Source organism: Penicillium malachiteum (genome assembly GCF_028827825.1).
Source record: "Penicillium malachiteum strain IBT 17515 chromosome Unknown utg000003l:1.0-4950554.0:1.0-4952489.0, whole genome shotgun sequence".
Lineage (NCBI taxonomy): Eukaryota > Fungi > Ascomycota > Eurotiomycetes > Eurotiales > Aspergillaceae > Penicillium > Penicillium malachiteum.
In genome coordinates, this window is record NW_026643096.1 from 3811206 (window position 1) to 3833403 (window position 22198).

The 22198-nt window shown below is 45.6% G+C and overlaps 8 protein-coding genes across 8 annotated transcripts; 4 read left to right on the forward strand and 4 right to left on the reverse strand.

The window, feature by feature from the left end:
- Nucleotides 1-858: 858 nt before the first annotated feature.
- On the reverse strand, nt 859-5670 carry N7483_007750 (mediator of RNA polymerase II transcription subunit 12; the record flags this gene model as incomplete). The annotated part of the gene is made up of 1 exon (XM_057091187.1): nt 859-5670. The coding sequence occupies one exon, from the start codon at nt 5668-5670 to the stop codon at nt 859-861; it is 4812 nt and encodes a 1603-aa protein (XP_056945928.1).
- A 2100-nt stretch (nt 5671-7770) lies between these two features.
- N7483_007751 (uncharacterized protein) lies at nt 7771-8581 on the forward strand (the record flags this gene model as incomplete). The annotated part of the gene is made up of 8 exons (XM_057091188.1): nt 7771-7807; nt 7868-7918; nt 8000-8031; nt 8089-8105; nt 8195-8206; nt 8270-8367; nt 8432-8448; nt 8513-8581. The coding sequence occupies 8 exons, from the start codon at nt 7771-7773 to the stop codon at nt 8579-8581; spliced, it is 333 nt and encodes a 110-aa protein (XP_056945929.1).
- A 655-nt stretch (nt 8582-9236) lies between these two features.
- Nucleotides 9237-10084, forward strand: N7483_007752 (translation initiation factor eIF1; the record flags this gene model as incomplete). Its single annotated transcript, XM_057091189.1, has 5 exons — nt 9237-9264; nt 9495-9572; nt 9684-9776; nt 9833-10014; nt 10070-10084. 5 exons carry the CDS (start codon nt 9237-9239, stop codon nt 10082-10084), a joined length of 396 nt encoding a protein of 131 aa, XP_056945930.1.
- A 1101-nt stretch (nt 10085-11185) lies between these two features.
- Nucleotides 11186-12282, reverse strand: N7483_007753 (uncharacterized protein; the record flags this gene model as incomplete). The annotated part of the gene is made up of 4 exons (XM_057091190.1): nt 11186-11437; nt 11514-11661; nt 11721-11776; nt 11863-12282. The coding sequence occupies 4 exons, from the start codon at nt 12280-12282 to the stop codon at nt 11186-11188; spliced, it is 876 nt and encodes a 291-aa protein (XP_056945931.1).
- Nucleotides 12283-12773: 491 nt separating this feature from the next.
- Nucleotides 12774-14114, forward strand: N7483_007754 (uncharacterized protein; the record flags this gene model as incomplete). The annotated part of the gene is made up of 3 exons (XM_057091191.1): nt 12774-13120; nt 13249-13353; nt 13415-14114. The coding sequence occupies 3 exons, from the start codon at nt 12774-12776 to the stop codon at nt 14112-14114; spliced, it is 1152 nt and encodes a 383-aa protein (XP_056945932.1).
- Nucleotides 14115-14623: 509 nt separating this feature from the next.
- N7483_007755 (uncharacterized protein) lies at nt 14624-16805 on the reverse strand (the record flags this gene model as incomplete). Its single annotated transcript, XM_057091192.1, has 6 exons — nt 14624-14689; nt 14743-15870; nt 16055-16246; nt 16329-16384; nt 16479-16612; nt 16675-16805. The coding sequence occupies 6 exons, from the start codon at nt 16803-16805 to the stop codon at nt 14624-14626; spliced, it is 1707 nt and encodes a 568-aa protein (XP_056945933.1).
- A 925-nt stretch (nt 16806-17730) lies between these two features.
- On the reverse strand, nt 17731-18766 carry N7483_007756 (phosphoribosylaminoimidazolesuccinocarboxamide synthase; the record flags this gene model as incomplete). The annotated part of the gene is made up of 3 exons (XM_057091193.1): nt 17731-18107; nt 18179-18554; nt 18617-18766. The coding sequence occupies 3 exons, from the start codon at nt 18764-18766 to the stop codon at nt 17731-17733; spliced, it is 903 nt and encodes a 300-aa protein (XP_056945934.1).
- Nucleotides 18767-18988: 222 nt separating this feature from the next.
- Nucleotides 18989-21661, forward strand: N7483_007757 (putative anaphase-promoting complex subunit Apc5; the record flags this gene model as incomplete). Its single annotated transcript, XM_057091194.1, has 9 exons — nt 18989-19405; nt 19460-19697; nt 19761-19854; nt 19915-20329; nt 20395-20518; nt 20571-20677; nt 20745-20881; nt 20937-21468; nt 21521-21661. The coding sequence occupies 9 exons, from the start codon at nt 18989-18991 to the stop codon at nt 21659-21661; spliced, it is 2205 nt and encodes a 734-aa protein (XP_056945935.1).
- Between the last annotated feature and the right edge of the window lie 537 nt (nt 21662-22198).

The window sequence follows — 22198 nt, forward strand, 5'->3', positions numbered from 1 at the left end:
TTAAAAAAAGACCGACGTTGGATACATTCAACTTGAATGCCATAGTCGGGTTTTCTTTGTGTCATGATAGATTCTGATCTATTTTGTTTCATTCGGGCTTCGGGTTAAATTTTTTTTCTCTTTTTAAGATGTGCGTTATACCTGGGCATACATCGTAGAACATGCCTCAGAGCATCAGAAAGAACCTTAGAAGCAGTATTCAAATTACTACTAGTAGTACATAGTACTAGTATGTAGGTATATAGTGCCCACATGCAAGTAGGTACCTAGGTAGTACTACCTAGGACCGGGAGGTATCATTCATGCACATGACTCCCGGGACCTAGGCTGCCAATGTTAATAATATTGAAAGAAGAAAGCGAAAAAAAGTCACTCCACATCGTCCACAAACTTGACTTGCTCATTAGATGGGAAGATAATTTGAACAAAGATTCAATATTGATTAGTAGGCCTAATCCAGTGTGTGGAATGGACAGCAAAGAAAAATTTATGTATAGACTATGACCTTGGAACTGATGGAATACATGTATATATGACTCGGATACCATCATTCTCGTTTCTTGTCTTAGTATGCGAAATGGACCTGAAAAGACAAGTCAGAACTACAGAAATTGAAGATGATGCTGTCCAGTAAGTTGACGTTCGCTTGCGCTTGAAACATGATATAGATATGATGTGATGGCATAAGATTGAGGGTAGCGAAATTAAGCCAAATGAAAATAAGGTCAGACAAATGGTATGAGACAGACATGAATGGAGCTCAAAAGGCAAGGGAGAACTAATGACCAATTGGCCAAGTGAAGGTTTTGTCTTGAAGCAGGGCAGAGTTTAGCATTTAAATGTTGCTTCAACTTGAGTTCAAACTCGAACGCGCCGAGCTTCAAGATAGCCCAGGTTAACTGCAGTGTCATTAACACCCACGAAAGGAGCCGCGTCCTGAAGAAGTTCCCAAGGTCGCACTGAATATGACCCAGCTACCCGCCCTCGGTGTTGGAGACGAAATCGATCGGGTGTAAAATTGGTGATTTCATTCATAGCAGCAGAAACTCCAGACGGTGTTACCATGGATTGTCCAGAATGACTAGCTGTGGGCAAATTGGACGTGGAGGCGGGAGTGGCGCCTGACGGAACTGGAGACGGAGCTCCTGTTGTCTGGGAAAGATTGGCTGTTGTAGGATTTCCAATTGGGCCCAAGAGGTAGGTGAATCGAGGGTCATTTTGCAGAGAAAAAAAAGGCGGGCATTTTTCTCTTAGAAAACGAGAGCACTGGTGGCGAACTTCGTCCGGGAACACGTCGAGCAGAGAAGCGGCAACGTCAAGTGCATGTGTTTGCAACAAAATTCCTGGGCAAGGCTGATGATCTCCAGATAATTCTGAGCGAGGAAAGTAGTCCGCTTCCGGGAAAAGACGGATGGTATCTTTCGGAAGACGAGACAGAGCAATGCAAAAAATGGTGCTCAAAAGTCTACACTGCTCATGGGAGGAGTTGGCCTTAAGAGTAGGTGACTGCACCAACGAAGCGCGGTGTATGACGACCATCCGCAGAAGAGCTGAAAACCAGAAGGCAAGAGACCTCTCAAAGTTAGGACGAGCTTCCCTGGTGACAGATTTGGTTTGTTGATCTGCAGAGGGGTTGAGGCTTCTGTCTAGTGTGATAATTTTGTGCAGTAGCATATCCATTCTCTCAGCTAGCATTGATGTAACAGAGAAAGTCCCAGTGGCAGGTATACTATCAGCTAGCTTCTCAATGATGGTCAGGTACAGCTTTGCTGCTTCGAAAGTACCCAAGCGATGTGTGACTACCGAGGAAGAAGCATCATGCCATGCCTCTTCTTCCATGACCGGTATGGCAAAAAACTCACGTTCTGCACGTTCGCGAATCTGACGAACTGCATTGGGGGTCATGAGTGTGATGAGCTCGACCCAGTGAGACTTGGGAGCGCCGAAATTAGCTGCTACCGTTCGGAATATTGCGTTAGCGATGCTTTCCCGATCTTGACTACTCTCAAAATCTTCGTGAAAGAGTAGCTGAACCTTCATTTGACAGAAGGAAAGAGAAAAGTCGTCCGTTATGCTAGCAAGTTTTTCAACTTCCGAGATGACAGATTTTTCCCCCTGCTGGGATTCAAATCCTAGCAGACCATCTAGGGCTTTCTGCAGCGCCCCGATAGCAGCTGGGCATCCGCTAACAAAGTTTTTCATACAACTTTGTTGATGGAAATTGGGGTTCCGTACGAGGAGTTCCCGTAAAAGTTTCACAAGACAAACCTCTAGATTGTCGGATTTGATTGTATCACGAGATTGGAGGGTTGATGCGGCGTCAGAAACGATACCAAGAATTTCGTCACAGTTTCTGGCCAAGAACTCTTGCTGTAAAAGTTTGAACCGATAAGACACCAAATCAAGGGGCGAACTCTGGGCTTCTTCAAAGACAATAAGTTTAACGATATCTGCCGGTAGATCTGCCATGTCAGACATTGTTGATATGGAAATGTTAAGCCTTCTGACGAGAGACAAAAAAGATCGAAATGTGACGCACCCAACCCCAATGAGGGCGGGAAGAGCACTAAGCAATGTAGACCTGTCAGGTATTCGTAAGTGATTGCTGACCCAACGAGTCAATATCCCATCAAAATGTTTCGGTTGAAAAGATCGCAATTGTGCCAAGTATCGGCAGGTGTCGTTGACTGGCAGTTTCACTTTACTGGCATCAGGTTCCATGTGCTTTGTCAAGGTGTTAAAAACAGCGTCCAAGGTTGGCTCATCCATGACATTGCCAGAAAGCAAGAGTTGATCCAATTTTTCTCGAAAGGAAGGATCTTTATCGTCAAAAGAATCCGGAATGTGATCAGAAACCGGCGACGATGCAGCAAGAACGGCTTTATTCTCCATTCGAGAAAGATCCTGGCGCAGTCTCACAACCGTGTTGAGTTCGTGGGGGATGCGTAACCCGAGTTCAATCAACGAAAATATTAAATCAAGGCTTGGCAGGTTGAACTGCTTAATATTTGCGTAAGAATCAACCATCCTTCGAAATAGATCAGGGGTCGCTCCAATCACACGGAGACAATCAAAATGACAGTTGGCAGTATCAGCAGCTGAGGCAAGGACAGTACTATTATCAGAACTCGAGGCGCATTTCAATACATCTGCCAACATAGATATATCGCCAAATGTTTCTAAAATGTCCCGGACGTGGTAAAACTCATCTGGCGTGAGTTTTGAGACCGAAGAGACAAGCTCGTCGGGGAAAGCAGCTCGAATAGTTGAACCGGTGGCAATGCGGGTATGTTCGCCTACCCCTTGTCGTAGCCACTGGCCTATCTCCGCCTTGACAGCCCACGTCAGGTCTATTGGTAATGAAATGAGTGAAATTTGAGGTTTGATGTCTGCAGTGAAAATTTTTGGCATGCGCTTGCTGATCAGGCTTTTAACGCTGTCAACCATGTTGATATCATCCGAAACTGAAAATCCAGTACGGCCGAGCAAGATGTTACGCAGATTTCGAACGTGCTGGGGAAGACGACCAACAGGCAGCTGTGTTATCAATAAAACATCGCTAGGCGTATCGATAATCGATTGATGGGGATAATGGGGATCCCCGGCAAGTCCCTTAGCCATCAACCACTGAAGATATCGACCGACCGAGAAAGTTTGCGACCTGACAAGCTCGGAAACGATATGATAAACGTTTTCAATCGCTAGATTTTTGTTGCGAGTCGCCTGGGCAAGAAAAGAAAGTAGATGGCCATCGACATCAATTCCTGCCGCTTTCCATTTTCGCAAAAGGCGAGCACTGACATAAACTCGATAAATTCCGTGCCGAAATGGAGTGGCAGCCCACTCAAGAAGCCTGGAAACAAGAGTCGCCTTATCTTCCATGGCATCCAAACAAGCGGAAGATAGAGCAGTAAGGTCACAAGCCGAGGTCATGGAATCAAGAAGATATATGATGCGTTGATGGGGAGAGCACTGCGTTGGTTGCGTGAGGTGAGGAGGCCTTTGAACTCGAGCATTACGCTCGACGAGAATTTGCAACAATGCTCGGTCCACATCGCGTGAGAGATCAAGACAGGAAGTGACCTGGCCTTTATACAATTCCCATGAGCTAGGTAAAATCAGGGACGACGTATGTTCATGAACCAGTTTTTTGATGAAACGAGACAATCTATCAATGAGAGGTTGAAGAGGCAGGAGTTTCGATTCGGCAGCCTGGCGCAGCTTCTCGAGCAGAATTTCGGCCAACCTCCTCCCCCTACGTCGATATCGGGTGATGTTACCCCAGTAAATCTCAAGCATCAAAACCCAAACAGGGGTAGTGACAAGGGTAGCAGATTCGAGCGAAGACAAGTACCACTCAAGAAAGTGATCGTGATCCAGGAGGTTTTCGAAAAACAAACGGGCCGTAAGGCCAACTGTATAGGTCATTTTCGATTTCCAATCTGATGTCTTCGGTGCACCGAATACACCTTCAATGAATTGGTGAACATTCGTTGTCCAATCTCGTACCCACTTCGCCTCCAAACCCACGGCCAGGGCCCCGCTCGTCCCTTTTCGTTTGAAGGCGCGAATTTCATTAGCACCTACACATTTTGCGAGCCAGACTGCGCGTGCAACCGGTATCCATTTCCCAAGGCACTGGTCCAGAAGAACTTTGCCTCGAATACCATGAGGAATGGTTCGACTTAACCGACGCAGGGGCACAGATGAATTGGCAAGATCTCGGAGCCAAGCCTCGCGTTTATTGTCAGTGAGGGTGACTCTCGGAGGTGGCTTGAACGTAGACGAGGTAGAGATAGTATTGTGGGTTTGGCGTCTCTCTAGGGCAGCCGAAAACACGGTCGAAAGCATTTGCAGCCCCGTGCGGTGTTTCAACTGCCCATATAGTGCAGGACGAGCAGTGTTGGATTCGTTTTGAGAGACCTGCGTCCGATCATAATAGCCTTGTTTGGCTGTTTGCTCGTTCAATAGATCTTCTGGGTGATTGCCAGTCCATGGGGTAAAATCAGCGACTTCTAATAATGAGTTGTTAGTGGCAGGACAACGCTTTGGGGGTTCGATAACTTTACTTTCGGCCTTTAAAGCCGGAGCCATAGAGGGGGTTTCAATGCGATATGGAACAGTTTGAACTTTTTGGTCCGGGGACACTCCCTTCAATTCCGGCCCCGAGTCCTCTGCTGAATCACGCGAGTATTTGTTCCAAGGCTGAGCGGGAAAAGGCGGCGGCGAAGATGGTCGACATCCTGTAAGATGATCACCTCGAATCTCGCTACCTGGGAGATCTGAAACCACCGCTTGGAAGGACCACATGGGACGACCGCGCCACGAGAGCTGGGGTCGTGAACTGACACTGATTGGGGTACTTCTTGCATCCGCAGCACTAGCGGATGCACTTGGATCTCCAACCTTAACCCCGCTTGATATCTCTAGTCTGGGTCGTTTCAATGGTGGCTCTCTATCATGCGACTCGTACCCGCTACTAGTTAAGTCGATGATTGTGGATTGTGGTTGATGCTGGGGCAGCGAAGATACTAGGGCTGGTTGCGAAGTCCCCGACGGCAAATCATACTCAGTAGGCATTTGTGCAGAATCAATCCTTTCGGCGGCACCATTGAGTGCGCGCATATGGTGACCCCACGGTTGGCCACCAACGGAAGAATGCGGGATCATCTTAGGCTCATGGTGTATCGGTCGAGGTGTAGAACAATTGAATCATGGGGATACAGATCTGTACCAGGAATAGAAGCAATCTTGACGAATATGTCGAATACTGAAAAGTTCAAACCGGCGCAAACTTGAATTTAGTCACAACAATTGTAGGAAGTTGTGGGAAGTTGTAGGAAGTTGTAGGAAGTTGTAGGAAGTTGTAGGAAGTTGTAGGGAGTTGATAGGGTGGCGGTTTGAGGCAGTTGAATGCGGCACTTGGACGGGTTGAGAAGGAGGAGGCGAACTTGAAGATCGAGAAATGAGATCACGGCCGAGAAAGCAAAAGGTGCAGGTAGAATTATTCAAGTTAAAAGGATATATATGGGGACCATCATGGACAATAGGAGGGAGAAGGTGTTTATGAGGAAAGCGATAACGTAAGTCACGGGGTTAACTAAATCACTTGAACAGCTCCGTCCTCCTCCGCCGGGGGATCCACCACTAAATTCACTAATTCACTAATTGACCGGGATGATCGACGATTATCCTGGCTCCACATTGAAATGTTGGTTTCAAGTTGTTGTTGTTGTTGTTGTTTTTTTTTTTTAACTCTTGAGTGGTGTGGTCTTTGCAGAATATCTTAGATCCGAAAATTTGACGACGACATTCTATTCTGCCCAGGTGTGTACAGCGAACTTGAACATTAAATGGAGCGTTATTGGTGTCAAGATTATAATTTGTTCCTTTTAAAATGATTAGCCGAGTTGCCCGTTACGCTCGGTGATTTTCTATACGTACCTAGGTGGTAATCATATTATTTCGAAGGTTATAACATAACATTTTATGTACAACCTTACCCTAGATAGAGTCGAGTACACCATCTCAGCCTAAGGCCATCTTGTCCAAGTGTGCTTCAACTTCCCACTATTAGTGAAGTAATTAGATAAACAATAAAAATAAAAATAATTGTAATACCACACAGCTCGGGGTAAATTAGCCCTTATTTTTATTTTATTATTTTGCTTTTTCTAAAATGTTGATGATAAAATCAACCAGTCCGATTCAATGTGTATCAGCCCATCTGTGGAGTCCAGGTGTAGTATGACTCTATACGAGGTACTAGGACCAAATCTACCTACCTAGGTAGGTATAATACCGCGATAAAGCTGATATCTGACCTAACACCATAACCTTCCAAGGTTGGAAGAGAAACAATAAAATAATTAAAAATTAAAAATTAAAAATAAAAATAAAAATGATGTGTATATCAAACTTGCATCCCGCATGAGAATATTTTTTTAGCTTATCTCTCCGAGGCGTCCACATTCCGCATCAGCCCACCGCTTCAAGTTATTCCATCATACGGTCCAACATTTGAATATGGTTCAAGTTCAAATATTACAAACTTGAACTTGAAGCACTACATATTGAATATGCACATGTGCGCATGTGTGCACATGTGCGTGGTATCATTTTCGGTAAATGAAAATCCCGCAGAAACCTCTCTTCTTTCAAGCACTTGAGATGTACAGTACTATCTTCGTGATAGCCTACTACAGTATTGTATTATTCCAAGCCCTGTTGATTCCAATGTTCTGGTCCACTTTCAAGTTGTCGCCGAAAATGCCGGGGTTCCGAGGTTAATGAAAAAACTTGGAAGAATGTCCACTATCATCACTATCAGGCAAACCCGAGTCTTTCTTGGATGCATATCACATCAGCATATGCATGTGGCAGGTACATCACTTGCTAGTGAGTTGATATCCACACCCTTCAAATGTTTGTAATTTGAACTTGAAGATCTATTATCGATGCACTAGCCTCATGTCTAACTTTTAGACCCGCTAATGATGGATCTGCGAACTCAAGTTTATATCTCTCGGGACATTAATTGCTGATTTAAATTTGGCTGTACTCTAGAGAGTAGTGAATCTGATTCCAAGTGTACATCCATAGAGTACGTAGAGTACGTAAAGTATGGAGTAATAATGGTGGCCAACCCCCCCCACGATTTGGGTCTAGCTGGTCTTGGTCTTGGCACTGGGGAACCGCTTTAACATCTTAACATCCTCCCATCCTCCCATTTTCACATCTTCACATCTCCATTCTCCTCATCCACCAACAATGGCATCAAATAAAGATATGCGGAGGGCTGATCTTGGTAAGAGAAGAATCTCTACAGCTTTTACCATCTCAATACTAATCCTGAGTGATCTGCTAGTGATTCCCTACGTTGACCCACCGAAGAGCGGCAATGAGGCCGATATGTCCAGTACGTTGCGCACATCCTGCCGATGATCCCCTACTTCTGTTGGTTCATTCTGGGTGGGATTTAACATGAGATAAATAACAGGCACAATGTCGAGCACAATGCCTATGGCGGCAGTAAGTGGATCGAGTTCGGGCTTTCAAGCAATGCCGCGCTGACACCTTTTCTGTTAGATGTTCACTCGGAACAGGTGAGATAAATCCGTACATTCGAGACTTGAACAGGACTTCTCGGATTTCGCGTTGTTATTTATTTCTAATGGCGTGGGATATGTTATAGAATGATTGGATGGTAAGCAAGAAAACCCCAGGGCCCCTGGTTTCTCCATTTAATACCTTTCTAAACTTTCCCTAGGGTGGCCTTTGTTTTCTCACTCCAGGGCTGGCTCGGCGAGTCACCTGAACAGAAGAAGACTGCTGCAACCCCGGCTTACATGTCGGTTCTCATGTCTTGTATGTTATCTTCCCCAACTTTCCTTATAAAAGGTTGATTGGTTAACGTTCTCTTTCTCTATAGTGATGGCGCTTGTTGTGGTATGTTTCTCTGTGTTGACTACTTCCATGGTGACGCTTCATTCTTCTAAGACACTCTACTTAGACATACTTCCCTCTCTTTCTGCCTCCTCAAGGAAAAACTGCTCCTGCCGCGGCTATGCCATCGACTTAAATGTTGATGCCACGTCCTTGTGATACCTGCTAACCCCCCTGAGCCTCTTGCATACCCACTTTGGATCATCACACTACAGAAAATAGTGGGTGTCAACTCAGATAATCTTTGGCTACGATCCTTTCATACAATCCCCGGGGGCCTTGAATAATGCCCAGGTGTTCAAGGGTGTTTCCAAGTTTGTTGTCAAACGGCAGCCCATTACTGTACCAATACCCGGCATGGTCCCCCCTAATGGGCCGCCTTTGTTGTTATAATAGTAACTTGTTAATTCAAGGATATATATCCATTCAAATTTTGAACTCTAAGAATTGTACTTGATCACATTATCGAGTACATACTACCTAGGTAGTTTAATTAAATAGTTTTCACCATCGATATACCACATGTGCATGACTCTTTCAGATGTCCCTTGGAAACTTGGAGGGGCAATCGCTGAGTCATCACACCGCCTTCCCCCACAACGTGACCCTCATAAACCTTTGCCGCTCACCTTGTCTCTGATTCTTCATCTACCGTTCCATCCTTCTTTCTCTCCAGACGCCCCTGCGATCGCTCATCCTTTTTCCCTTTCTTCCTGAGATACTACATCTCTTATCCTAAACCTTCTTCAAACACCGCTTTTAAGGGCCATTTTCAAGTACAGGCCGAGTTTATGTCCATCGAAAACCTTAAGACCTTCGGTAAGTTGGGTCGCCACCATCCCCCTCCCATCCACGACACAGAAGCTTCGTTGAATCGCAGCTCTGTTCAAACCTCGAATTTGGCTCTCAAAAAGAAGAAGGATTCATGATATCCGCAGACTCATTATTCTGTCGCGATCTTCATCCCGACCTTCTCAGACCAAATTCGCCGCCCAGCTTCGTGGTGGGGTAGAGATCTTGTTCGGGATCAAGCTGACATCAAATCACAGACCCCTTCGCCGACGTCGAAGAGGACTCCGGCCGGTCTAACGCCAAGACCGAAAACTACATCCACATTCGTATCCAGCGTACGTTTTTTCCGATTTGATATCTCCCCTCATCCCGATTCGTCACCCATACTACAGTTCTATCATATTACCTGCCTCTCAAGTTTTTCCGCTGATAATCTTTTGCTACAGAACGCAATGGTCGCAAGACTCTGACTACCGTTCAGGGTCTCCCAGCCAAGTATGACCAGAAGAAGATTTTGAAGCGTATGAAGGGTCTCTATGGTTTGTTTATTCTCACCCGAACATGAGTTACGTGGTAAATACTAACTGCTGGCCAGCTTGCAATGGCAACATCGTCAAAGATGAGGAAATGGGCGAGGTGATTCAGTTGCAAGGTGACCAGCGCAAAGATGTTCACGACTTCTTGACTAAGCGCCCGCCTACCAAAGCGGAGGCTGAAACCATGACCGAGAAGGACAAGGCCAAATACGGCCTCGGCATCAAGGCTGCCACTGTCAAGGTTGGTCCCGCTTATTTCAGCTTTTCACACGTCCATGTTCTGATTATTTTTTTAGGTCCACGGTTTTTAAGCCAATCACCATACCTTGTTCCGGTTCCTTCTTCCTAGTCTCACGTTGTTCTGTGTGTGGTAAGGGTAGAGCCATGTCATTTGCTATCACTTGAGCTTCGCGTCTTACCGACCCTCTCTTTCGAAATGGTGAAGTGTCCTTCTCTACCTGAACATTTGTGCCCTGGATACCAGATTCGGGCTTCTATCGGTTCGACCCGCTACATCCATAGTATTACCAGTGGCTTCTCATGGCATCAACAGGGTAGCGTGGCTTTTTGATCGGTGTGTCAATATTCGGAACTGGATCACGACGGAACGAGGCGCTGGAGATACCCTTACCTGTGCTTAAACACATCCAATTTTTATCAAATTCGCTTATGCTTTACTGTTTGTACTTCTCTTCCAACATGGATCAATTGCGTTATGCAAAGAGATTACTTCATATCATTTTACTTCGTCACCTTGTTGGTCTACATAACTGAGTAATTTATGAACATTTGAATAGCCCTGGAGGACTTTTGTAGCCTTTGATGCCAGTGTTTATGGCTGACCTATTGTATCCTTTTCCTGGTCATCTTTGCTCGTGTGCTTTCTCCCTACCTAGTCTTCCTCGCTCATTAGTTGTATTTCAAACTTCCGATTCAAGTTTTATCCTTCTCCCGAGAGTCGTAACCGATTTATTGAACTCGATATTATCAAGTGCTAGGTTACTGGTTGACTCCTACTGACACCATTGATGGAATGTTCTGATTCAAAAATGACAGTGTCTCCAGCTTTCCCGGAATCATGGTGAGTTCAAAACCGTTGGTTCAAATAACCCAGGGATATTTATGTATGGGGTAAAAAAAAGAGGAAAGAAAAATCTACTGGTCAGAAGGGCTTCAAATATTTGATACCAAGCCTTATGAATGAGAGAAAGGAAGTTCGAAAATCATGATCGTACATAAAATTTGAATAGATCTACTAGTATATTTCCACCCACTTACATATTCCAATATTCATATTTAATTGTCTTTGATCGGCACTAGCAAGTCTTGAAAGCCCTAATCATACTAAACCAGTTCAGAAGACACACCTGCAGAGAGCGGGCAAACTGAACAAAAATACATGGAAATATCACTCATAACTCCCCACTGGATATGCGGTCATCTGCAACCCGCATGCGCAGGAAAATTGCAACAGCCCAATCCCATAGTTTCCTGGTAATCACAAAGACGGGAACTTCCGGCTCGTTTTCACGGGTCAGATGTAGTTGTAGTAGGAGCGAGGACATGCTAATGAAGCTAGCCATAGATACCACTAACAGGGAGGCAGCAGTCTCACGCTTGATCTTTGCATGGTTTTGTGTGGCATGGTACACAAATGTTAGGGTCTGGGGTAATCATTCGTTAATAAAAGTATATGGACCGCCAGTACCGAGTAGACTTCAGTGGCAGACAGGAGCTTACTGTGGTTATTGAGATCCAAGCTGGCAATAGAAGCCGAGGATCAGAGGAAGCACCAGATAAATAAAGGACCCAGGAAGTGATATATGCGATCAGGCCGTTTGTTGTCAAAAGACGAATCACAACAGCCGGTGGGGTGTAATTCAAAAGCCTATCGAGTCGTTGTGATTAGCAAATGCCTGGTCAGGGTCTGGAAGCAGGGGTATTTACCAACGTGACATCATACAATCAGCGAAAAAATAGGAAAGGTATGCAGATGCGCAGCACTGAGAAACATCATTATTAGTAACATTTACAATTCTCCAACATCTCTTTAGACTGGTACTTCGGGACAAAATTAGTATTGACATACCCACATGATAGCCAATGCCACTTCAGTCACCCTAAACTGCCTTTCAACATCCCATTCTTGTCCTACACTACCAACAATCGCAGCTGCCCAACCCTCACGGCCCATACCAGGCCGAATATGTAGCAGCTCAGCTAGAAAGGTAAAGGCACATCGTAAGCCCCACCATGCAGCGGGAAGTGTGCTCAGTGCTCGGCATACCAGCAAAGGGATATACCACCTGCGGTCAACCCCTAATATCACAGCTATCCGTGGATGAAGCGACGAGGAACCAGTGTGGCCGGCATCGTTGCCTTGCAAGGTACGAGACGTTAAGGTGATCGGGGAAGGTGGAGATATGATGGTAGGCACTTCTTTGGCAAATTGGTCGACCGAGGACAAAGCTGGAGGCCTGAGTGGTCCTGGGGGATTGTTTGACCTCATGTGATTTAGCTCTGATTGACTTGGTGTTTGAGCGGGGAGAGTGTAGGGCAGTGGAGAGGCATTGCGTCGAGGAGCCAGCCTTTCAGCACAGTCGTGGCATATGCGGCCGCCACGCAAGCAAATATCGTATATTAGAAATAGGGTTGGTCAAATAGAGAGTCTTAAGAGCCTGGCAGATAGATGATCGGTCTCGTCGAGTTTTCCAAACAGTGGATTTCAGAGGTAACGTCCGGGAGACTGTCACTTTCTGAACCTGAATTGATTTTTTCTTTCTTCTCCTTAGTAATCAAGGAAACAGAAGAGACCAAACGAATAGTATTATGAACCAGGAACAAGACACGGAGGAAGAGGGAGACTCTTGTAGTGGGGATCCGCTGTGTCGCAGTGTCGCGTTCTCCATCACAAGGCTGTGGAGATAGTCACGTGACCAGTGGATTTTGTTTCGGTGGCTTTCACGGCAGACTTCATCAACTTTCAAGCTGCAACTCACTATGGCATTATCACATTTGCCCACGAGCAGACTTGCTCGCAGTGCAAAATGCACCTTCCTTTCTACCTCAAAGTTTACGGAAATACACCAATCCCGGTTCTTCTCTCAATCCTCGCAGCAATGTGCATACAAAAACATGAACTTCTCGGCCAAGAACCCTACAGGGCCCTCGATAACAGCTCGCAAGAGAGACACAAACGCTAGCATGATGCCAACCGATGTCGGGATACTACCAGGAACATTTGTACGGCCTCTATGGAGGAATCTACCATCGGTTTTCCAGAACCCGCGGGATCGGTGGCAAATAGAGTGGGCTTGGATTCGATCTTCGATCCAAAACTTGATGAGGTTGGTAATTACTGCCTACTCTTTGGTAACCCAACTGAAGCTCTCTGATCTGAGAAGCTTCTGTTAGTGGAAAAATTGAGATTATGGTTCGCAATTGGGAATTGGACGATAGCTAATGTTTTTGGCAGCCTCGTTATGTACTGCAAGAAGGGCAATGACCTCCCCTTGTTGTTGAAAGATCGACGCAAAATAGCCCGTCTTCTGTACGATGATATGTATACTGCTTTTGCACAGTAAGAATCTCCAGTCCAGTCTCTATAACTGGCTTTCAAGGCTAATTATTATCCTCCGTAGAGGCGATTCCTCGGGCATTCGTCGCCTGTGCTGTGAGGGTCTCTCCAAAGATCTCGTTAACCAAATCGAGAGCCGCCCTAAGAATCAAAAGGTTTCCTGGAAGCTCGTCAAATGGCTTCGAGGACCGAGTACCTACTTCACCGGCATTCGTGTTATGTCAGACCGTGGAACGCAGATACATGAGTTCCCCAATTCTGGTATTCGACAGATCGTCTTGCGTATGACATCTTTGCAAGCCATGAGCAAGAACACGCCTTTAGCTCCCGATGCTCCTGCTAAAGAGCAGAATTGTGAAGAGTACATTGTCATCCAAGAGCTTCGCTGGAATGGCAGCAGCACTGGATGGCGAGTCTGGGGTTACACTAAGCCCACCGATCTCAATTCTCTGCACAGTGACCCGACATTTGCACCGGGTCTCTCTCCTCTAGAGCGAATAGATGCCATGAAGAGATACATGGGGGGGTGGCGATTAGTGATAACCCAATCGACCCAACTAAAACATCCAAGCCTTCCCGGTTTTACCCGCTGCAAGAAGTTATACCGTCTATTGCGACTGTACTGCCAAAGGAAAAGCAACCAAACTGTACTCACACTGCCCACAGGTCCCGTTGTATATCGACTGGTCTGTGTTCTTTCTCTTGCTCTTGATCTCAATCTCCTTTCGATCTTTTTTTCTGACAGGTTCTGCAAGCGAGTCTGATGCTTTCCCAAGCGTGCTATAATCACGGCAGGTGTGCCTGTAGAATATCGATCATATTACATTGTACCATAGTCAACATTTTTGTTTCATTAACTTCTTTCCGACATTCTGATATTGCATCTATGGATGTGCTGAACTTCAATTCCCTACTACCTAGGCCCCTTTGGAATAATTTCGCATCTGGTATGTGTATTGACTGTCAGTGGTTTCCATCAAGTCACACTTTTGTTTGTTTAGCTATGCCAACTGATACTTTACTTACTTGGCCTGTTGATGCGGACCCTTGGAAGGGTTTGTATACTAAATGTTCAGCTGAGGCCCTGATAGTACACCTGGGCACGTACATAGAAATTACGGAGTACAGTCGCCTAGCTTCAGAGAGAGAGAGAGAGAGAGGGAGGGAGGGAGGAGGGAGGGAGGGAGGGGAAAAAATATAGGATAAAACTAGAAACTTCAACAACAATTCAAGACATTAATCAATATAACAATCAATAAAACGATCTAGAGACTCAACCCATGTGGAAGAATTTCGTCAAACTGATTTTGGTGAACAAATTCGAGTCAATGAACGGCTCCTGCGATAGCTTGAGCCAGGGTTCAAGGCAATGGCTATTTTCTTTTTAATCACCGTCTTCTGTTTTTGTACCTGCTCTGCTTCTAGCGGTATGACCACATCTCTTTTAACATTTTCACTAACACTCAAGTCTTGCTTGGTTGGTGCCTGGTATCGCACATATTCATCAATTGTTTTGGTAGGCGTGGTCTGAGTCGCTAGGCAGATATCACTTGCAGGGCTGGAAGGCGCATAGTATGCAATCATACTAGATGGGCGAGAACACGAACGAGAGCGTGAGAAGCTCGGTGTATACTCTTTGCCTAGATGTTTTGTGTGATCATTTTTGCAGTTTTTGTCAAGACGATAATGATAACGATGAGAGCTTCTACTGCTGCTTGAGTCGGAAATAGATGCCGAGTCACAGGTTAATTCCGTAGCTTGTGTCTCATTCCCATCTTCGTCTTCCTCCTTGACTGGTTCGAGTTGTTCTTTCTTCTTAGTTGTCGTGCTGCAGTCAAACTCGCCGACACGAATGAGCTTTGGAGGCGCTTCTGGTTTATTGAGCTCAAGGAGCTTCTCTATTCCAGTATCCTCTGCTGCTTTATCTTTCACCATTTCACAATTTTTCGGTGGTGGCGTTGTCTGATGCTGTTCATGAGGTGGAGGTTGATGGTCAAATGTGGCCGCATAGGCTCCCTGTCCATCATAGGCTTGTTGGTTGGAATATCCACCATGCTGGCTTATATTACCAGATGACAGACTTGGAAAACCGCCGTGTGGGGGGAATGCCTCGTGATTCAATGCCGACATGCTACCATCATATTGTAATGGACTGTTGATGATAAAAGGTCCAGCCAGACTGGGAGAAAGATACATGTCAGGGGGCGAGGGCAAATGATCAAATATAGGCTGGCCATGAACGACCAGTGGAGGAGGGCCGTAAAAGCTATTCAAGTGCGGTTGTGGTGGCGGATAGACTGGTTGATGTGCTTCGTGATTGTATTGCGTGCCGTTCATCCAGATGGGCGGGACGGGGAAATGATCTCGTAGATAAGGTGAAGACTGGCTCTCTGGCTGTTGCTGTTGCTGTAGGGGTCGGAAAGAAGGTCTCCAACCTACACCACGATAGCCAGCTCGATTTTGCTGATTCCGGTATACTCTAGCATTATTGTATCGGGTGTTGTTGTTGTTACGCACCATCTGAGATGAGTTATGTCCTCTCATTTGTAAAGGATAGCCTCTTCCTAGACTTGGAACCATCGGACTGCCATCCATATCAAGTAAACTCAAGTAATATTTGTCGTCTTTCTGGAAGTACTACAGCACTGTAAGTAACATAAAGATGATATATGTGCGTAGAATGAGAGACTTGGGGAAATCTTACCTTGATAGCGTCCCTGCAATCATCGACATAGGCAAATGTGACTTTACAAATTAATGCCCATATCTGGGGACCAACTAGGTACGATTCGAAACAATAAGCCTCCACAGGACCTCGTCCTTCCAGTGCGAAAGATAGGTCATCAACCGTGATGGGGGCACCTGACCGAAGACCAAGACCGGCGGTTCCTTCATTCTAGTCAGTCTCATGCTCAGAAAGCAGTGGGTAAAAATGGAAAAATCTGAAATTGAAAAAAAAACAAGATGAAGAGACATACTTCTTCCTTTCGCTCTCTCGATACGAAGCCACCGGTCATGCAGCATAACACGATCACTGTTGACTAGCGCAGCAGATGCATCTTCAACCTTCTGTGGAGGACTTGGTCAAAAGAAAATAACAGAAGCCCAAGGTACTGGAAAAAACTGACCTCGAATTGTACAAAGGCTCCTGGCAGCCCTTTTTTTCTTATCCTGCTTTATCTTAACATGACATTGGCCGAACTCGGTGAAGACTTTCTTGAGGTCTTCAGCCAGGTCATCTGTGCAAACCTTTGTGGAAAGACTGTAGAATATCTTGTTAGGTCAACTCATGAGAGAAATTGAAATATCGAGTGGTTTACTTACTTCCCAACAAAGATGCATGCATCAGGAGGAAATAGTCCCTGGGCATTTTTGGCTGAGGGCTCCTCATGTAGGCGATCTCTACGACGAGGATAGTTCTTCTCAAGATTAGGGACAACAACTTGTATCGTCATGGTGAAATATCGTATATTCAATTGCAAGGTTCGTAGTATGTGATTGATTTGAAGGTGACAGCCGTATAGGGTCGCGCCGCGCGTGGGTGAATAGGAGCAATGGTTGTATGAACAAGAAATGGGGGGAAATATGCACAATACAAGAAGACACAATGGCATACCCACCTCCGAAGTCGTTTTTGATTCCATGCCCCATTTCTGAACAGTACTAAGCCCGTTCTTGGACCGCTCACGTCTGGAGCGTGGGGAGGTTGATGGTTAGATCCATGGCTACGCCTGGGATTTACCACCAGATACCTCAAGCTGCTTTGACTTAAACCCAATACGTATTCACCGCGACATATACAGCCCTGGAGGAGCATGTAATAAACATTTGAAATGTTGCCCGGGTGCATATAGGTGGGTGTGGTGCTTGCTATAAAAGTTCTCGGAGGTCTCAGTTTAACCACGGAAACTGATCTGCCTTTCAACGGTTCATCAGTTGAGTAAGTAATTCAAACACAACCTTGCAATTAGTATTCGATGATTCCGAGGTAATATTCTGGAGATTTGAAATGTTTAAACTTGGTACTTAAGTACTCGGCCGGTCTCGGCTGAACCTTAGAATTCAACATTTAGTTGACATCGGTGCTTCATGTCATGACGTTCATTGTGCGTGACCATTCAGGGCTGTAGTACCTCGAGGGCATCTGGGTGAAGTCATCCAAATTTGTTCAACTGGGCAGCATCAAGTGCTGTCATATATTTCGAAGGTTCAACTAAAATAGACATGGTCATATTCAATATCTCTCCCTAATATGGCGCAATAATGCAAGATCATTCCCTCATGTCTTGTTCGTCTCACTCATTAAGACATACATACACAGAGAAAATATCATCTTTCAATCATAAACCTCGAAACATAGAAAAATCAATGACCCTCAACCTACCTGCCACCAGTAATCTTCTCCCAAGCTTCCTTATATTTATCAGCAGTCTGCTGGACAACCTCCTCAGTCATCCGAACACCGTTCTTGCCCTTGAGACCCTCAGAAACCAACCAGTCTCGCAAGTACTGTTTGTCAAAGCTCGACTGACCCTGACCAATGGTGTATGATGCTTGAGGCCAGAATCTAGAAGAGTCTGGGGTCAAGACTTCATCAGCCAGGACAATCTCATCAGTTTCCTCGTCGACACCAAATTCAAACTTGGTATCCGCGATGATCACACCACGCTCAAGTGCATACACGTGAGCAGCCTTGTACAGCTGCACAGCGAGATCGGCAATTTTAGATGCGTATGGCTCTCCAACAATGGCGACGGCTGTGAATTAAATTAGCATTTGATACCGCCAAGATACTAATACTCTATTCGGTATTTGGAAAGAAACGTACCCTGGTCCGGGTGAATGTTTTCGTCATGTTCCCCCTGTTCAGCCTTTGTGCTAGGGGTATAGATTGGACCATTGGGAAATGCCTCGCTCTCCTTCAGACCAGCAGGGACGGGGATACCGTGCACAGTGCCAGATTTTTGATACTCCTTCCAAGCAGAGCCAGTGATGTATCCCCGAACAATGGCCTCGATTGGGAGAATGCGCAGTTTGCGCACTTGCATTGCGCGGTTCTGAAGCACGGGTCGCAGAGACTCGGGGATTTGGGAAGGGAGGTCAAGGGTGAGGAAATGTGTGCGTAGTCCAGGGACAGTGCTGGAGAGAATATCGAACCAGGTCTTCGTACAGAGTGTCAAAAGAACGCCCTTGTTAGGGATACCCTAAAGACAATTGTGAGTGGTCATGGTTTCTATATAGTTGATGGGACTGTGAAATGTTGTACATTCTCCATGATCACGTCGTATGCGGAGATTCGATCGGTTGCAACGAAGAGTAAGGTCTTATCGTCGACCTCATATAGGTCACGGACTTTGCCACGAGCAATGAGGGGTAAAGATCCTTGCAGATCAGTGTTTGTTAGAGCTTCCGCCATAATGTAGGAGGTCAATTGATGTTTTGGAATAGGATGAAGATGTAGGTCGATGGTGTAGATTCAATAGATCTCCCGTTGCAGTTTTTTTTGGAGGGGCAATTGACCGCCTCAGGCACCTTATCTCACCTTATCGGTTTCGTCACTCCAAACACCAAACGCCAAAACGCGTCCTAGATCATTCTTTCAATTTGCGATCTTGACAATGACAGGTCATTTTTCACCATGACGCGCTATCTGACACCATGGAGAATATCTCTTCTTTGTTTGATCACGGTCTACACAGATGGCTTTGTCCCTAACTCGTCCGCTGTTCATGTGCTCTCCTTCTTGAATGCAGGTCTATTCCCTCTAGATCCCGCCGATAAGCAATGGGAGACGCATTACCTGCCTAGCATCACCGAACTAGAGGAGGTCCTCTCCTGTCACGAATCTTCAGTCCCAGGTCGCACTCTGTGGGATTTGCTTCTCAAAAAGCTCTGGTCCCTTGATTCTCTTGATGCGCTTGAGTGGTTCTTTTCAAACCATCTGCCGACACTGCTTACCAAAACCCGCGAACAATTGATACAGGATCGAGAAGATGGGCTTGCTCCAGAGACCGATGGCATGCGACTTTCACGCAGCTCACCACTAGGAGCATTTGTACGTCGAGCTTATCTTGAACATACACGATTGCAGTTTCATGATTCTGTTAAGTTATGGTCAGGGTTTGTCAACTATCGCTTGCCCACGTATCATGTTTATGCACGCAGGAACCCGTCCAATGGTCAAAACCCCATCGATATCAATCTTTCCACTCAGGGCCTGGATCCCACCAGCCCCCTCTCTCGTGTGACCTATAGCAATTTTTTCGACAATAACGAGGAAGATGGGGGCATTGTCAGCCTCAAAGATGCTGAACGCTTGGTGGAATTCCAAGTTGGGGAGCTTCAGCGTACGTTTATATAGTCCCTTGGGTATATGAACTGGTCAAGTATCATGGATTGACTAGAAACAGGCCTGGGAGGCAGGGTGCCAGATGAAATGCGGACCCAACTCAAACGCATCATGACATCGGAGTCATCTGTGCCAGTGCTGATGTATTACCTAGAGTAAGTAATTGATTGCAGACTATCGCAGAAGAATCCCGGTCAGTACGCTTATACACTTAGGTTCCTTGATGCCTGGCGAGCAGGTGACTATACCTCAGCCTTTGATAACCTTCACCGATATTTCGACTACACAATGCACAGTAATTTGGATCGCAGCGCGTATCAGTTCGCGCTACTGAATCTGGCCATTATGCAGGCAGATTTTGAATGTTTCAGCGAAGCCATTTCTGCAGTGCAAGAAGCTGTGGCAATTGCTCGAGAGTCGCATGACACAAATTGTCTCAATTTCTGCATGAGCTGGCTTTATCATTTTGGTAAAGCGTTTCCGGAGCAGATGCAAGAGGTTCAGAATAGCGGCATGCTAGGCAATGAGAAGGAGGGTCTTTCATTTCTCAAGGCCAAGTCAAAGGAAACTGATATGTGGTCACTTATGAGTACCACATTACTGAGTGAGGCCAAGCTAGAAATGCAACAGGTTTGTCTTTTTATCTCTTGAAATTTTTTCCTCCTAGGAGAATGTGTTTTGCTAATGGCTTTCAGGGAGAGAGTCTGGCCTCGATTATGGAATCGTTCACACGGGCTTCTCAGATTAATGTGACAAAATGCCTTTCAACGCCAACAGGTGCCTACATGACATTACAAAGCACATTTTATGCTCGAATAGGTATGATCGGTAGATATTGACCTAAGCTAGCTGAAAACTCATTATTGAATAGGCGCTACTCATTCTGCTTGGCTAAGCACCGAGATATTTCGTGAATGCTATACAGAAGGGCACCCTTACGATGACTATGTCAAAAGTACATTCAGAAATTGCCAGATTGTAAGTTACCTTGACTGATCATCAAATTGTACCTGGCCCATACTCAGAACTAATGATATGCACGCAGCTGGCGCAAAGAGGCAATTACAGGGAAGCATTTGCGCGCATGAACAAGATTGAGCCAGAAAGACTCCGAGCTTTCAAATACAACAACATCTGGACTTATTACTCGGGTCTCCTTCAACTAACGCATCACATATACCGGTAAGTTCAACTAACAATAATTGGGCATGCAAACAAATGGTCTAATCGCTGGCAGGGATGACAAAGTTGCAGTAGAGCACATTATTTGCCAACTTCAAGCAATCCAACTCCTGGACTTTGATATGCGCCTTCTCCTTGCTTTTCTTACCATTGAATTTACAATGCGACAAGGTGATCATGGTCGTGCTCTTCGGATGGTCGAACAAGTATCCCATTGTATGCATCCAGAGAATTTTGATGTCCATTTCCAAATCAAAATCCTGTGTCTGAAAGCTCGAATACTGGAGAATACTGGTCATGCAGAGCGTGGGTTTTCCCTTGCATTGCGTGCTACCGCAATAGCCTACCGCTCAAAGGTCCTCTTGGACCTCTGGGAAGCTATATGTGCTCTAGCAGCTGCGCTCCTAGGATTATCTGAATTTGATGCTACTGCCGAGCTGGTGGAGGGTATCATGCCCCAAGTACTGGAGAGCGAGGATGCAGCACTAGTAGCCCGGGCATACTCGTTGTTGGTAGATGCAAATATGGGCATAGCGGGGGGAACTTTGGGCACGTCTTGGGAAGAGCAGCAAGGCCGCAAGGAAGGAGTATGTGAACCGAGCGATTGGCTATATTGATTCTGCATATGAAGCATTTGAGAAAATTGAGGACATCCTTGGCCAAACAGAGATGATGGCCAAGAAAGCTGCCGTCATGCATCTGACGGGTGATTCTGTTCTGGCTAATGATTATGCAGCAAAACATTTGGATTTACGGAGAAGGAGAGATACCGAAGTATGATACAAGGGTACAAGGAGCTCTGTCCAGGTGCTTGTCGGTCTTTTTTTCGATTTCAGGTTCTGCCAGGAGACTCGGAACTTCATTCATTGTTACTGGGAGGAAGGAAATCGTGCATAATATCATGACCAAGGATTATTCTTCATTGACCTGCCCACATTATTCAATGTTTACATCAACGTTCTGGGTTTTTCAAGGAGTATGGAATCCAAATGTGCAAACCTGGGGAACCTGCACTTGGGCATGCATGATTAGTATTCGAATCTCAAGTTCCCCGGTGCTGGCTTATTAGTAGTATGACCAGCACGCAACAAGTCTACAGCTCTTCACGGGAAGAGAAAGAATAACAATAGTAGAAGACGAAGAAACTACTAACACTCTAACCCCTAAATTAGGAATGGCATTTGTATCGCCATTTAGTAACAACAAGAGAAACCACCCGATTGAAATGGCTGGGAGCTTTACTCGATCGCGAGGTTAACATAGTTCAATTCGCCGAAGTTCTATGATCTTATGAGACCCCTTGCCTCCTCTCCTGCA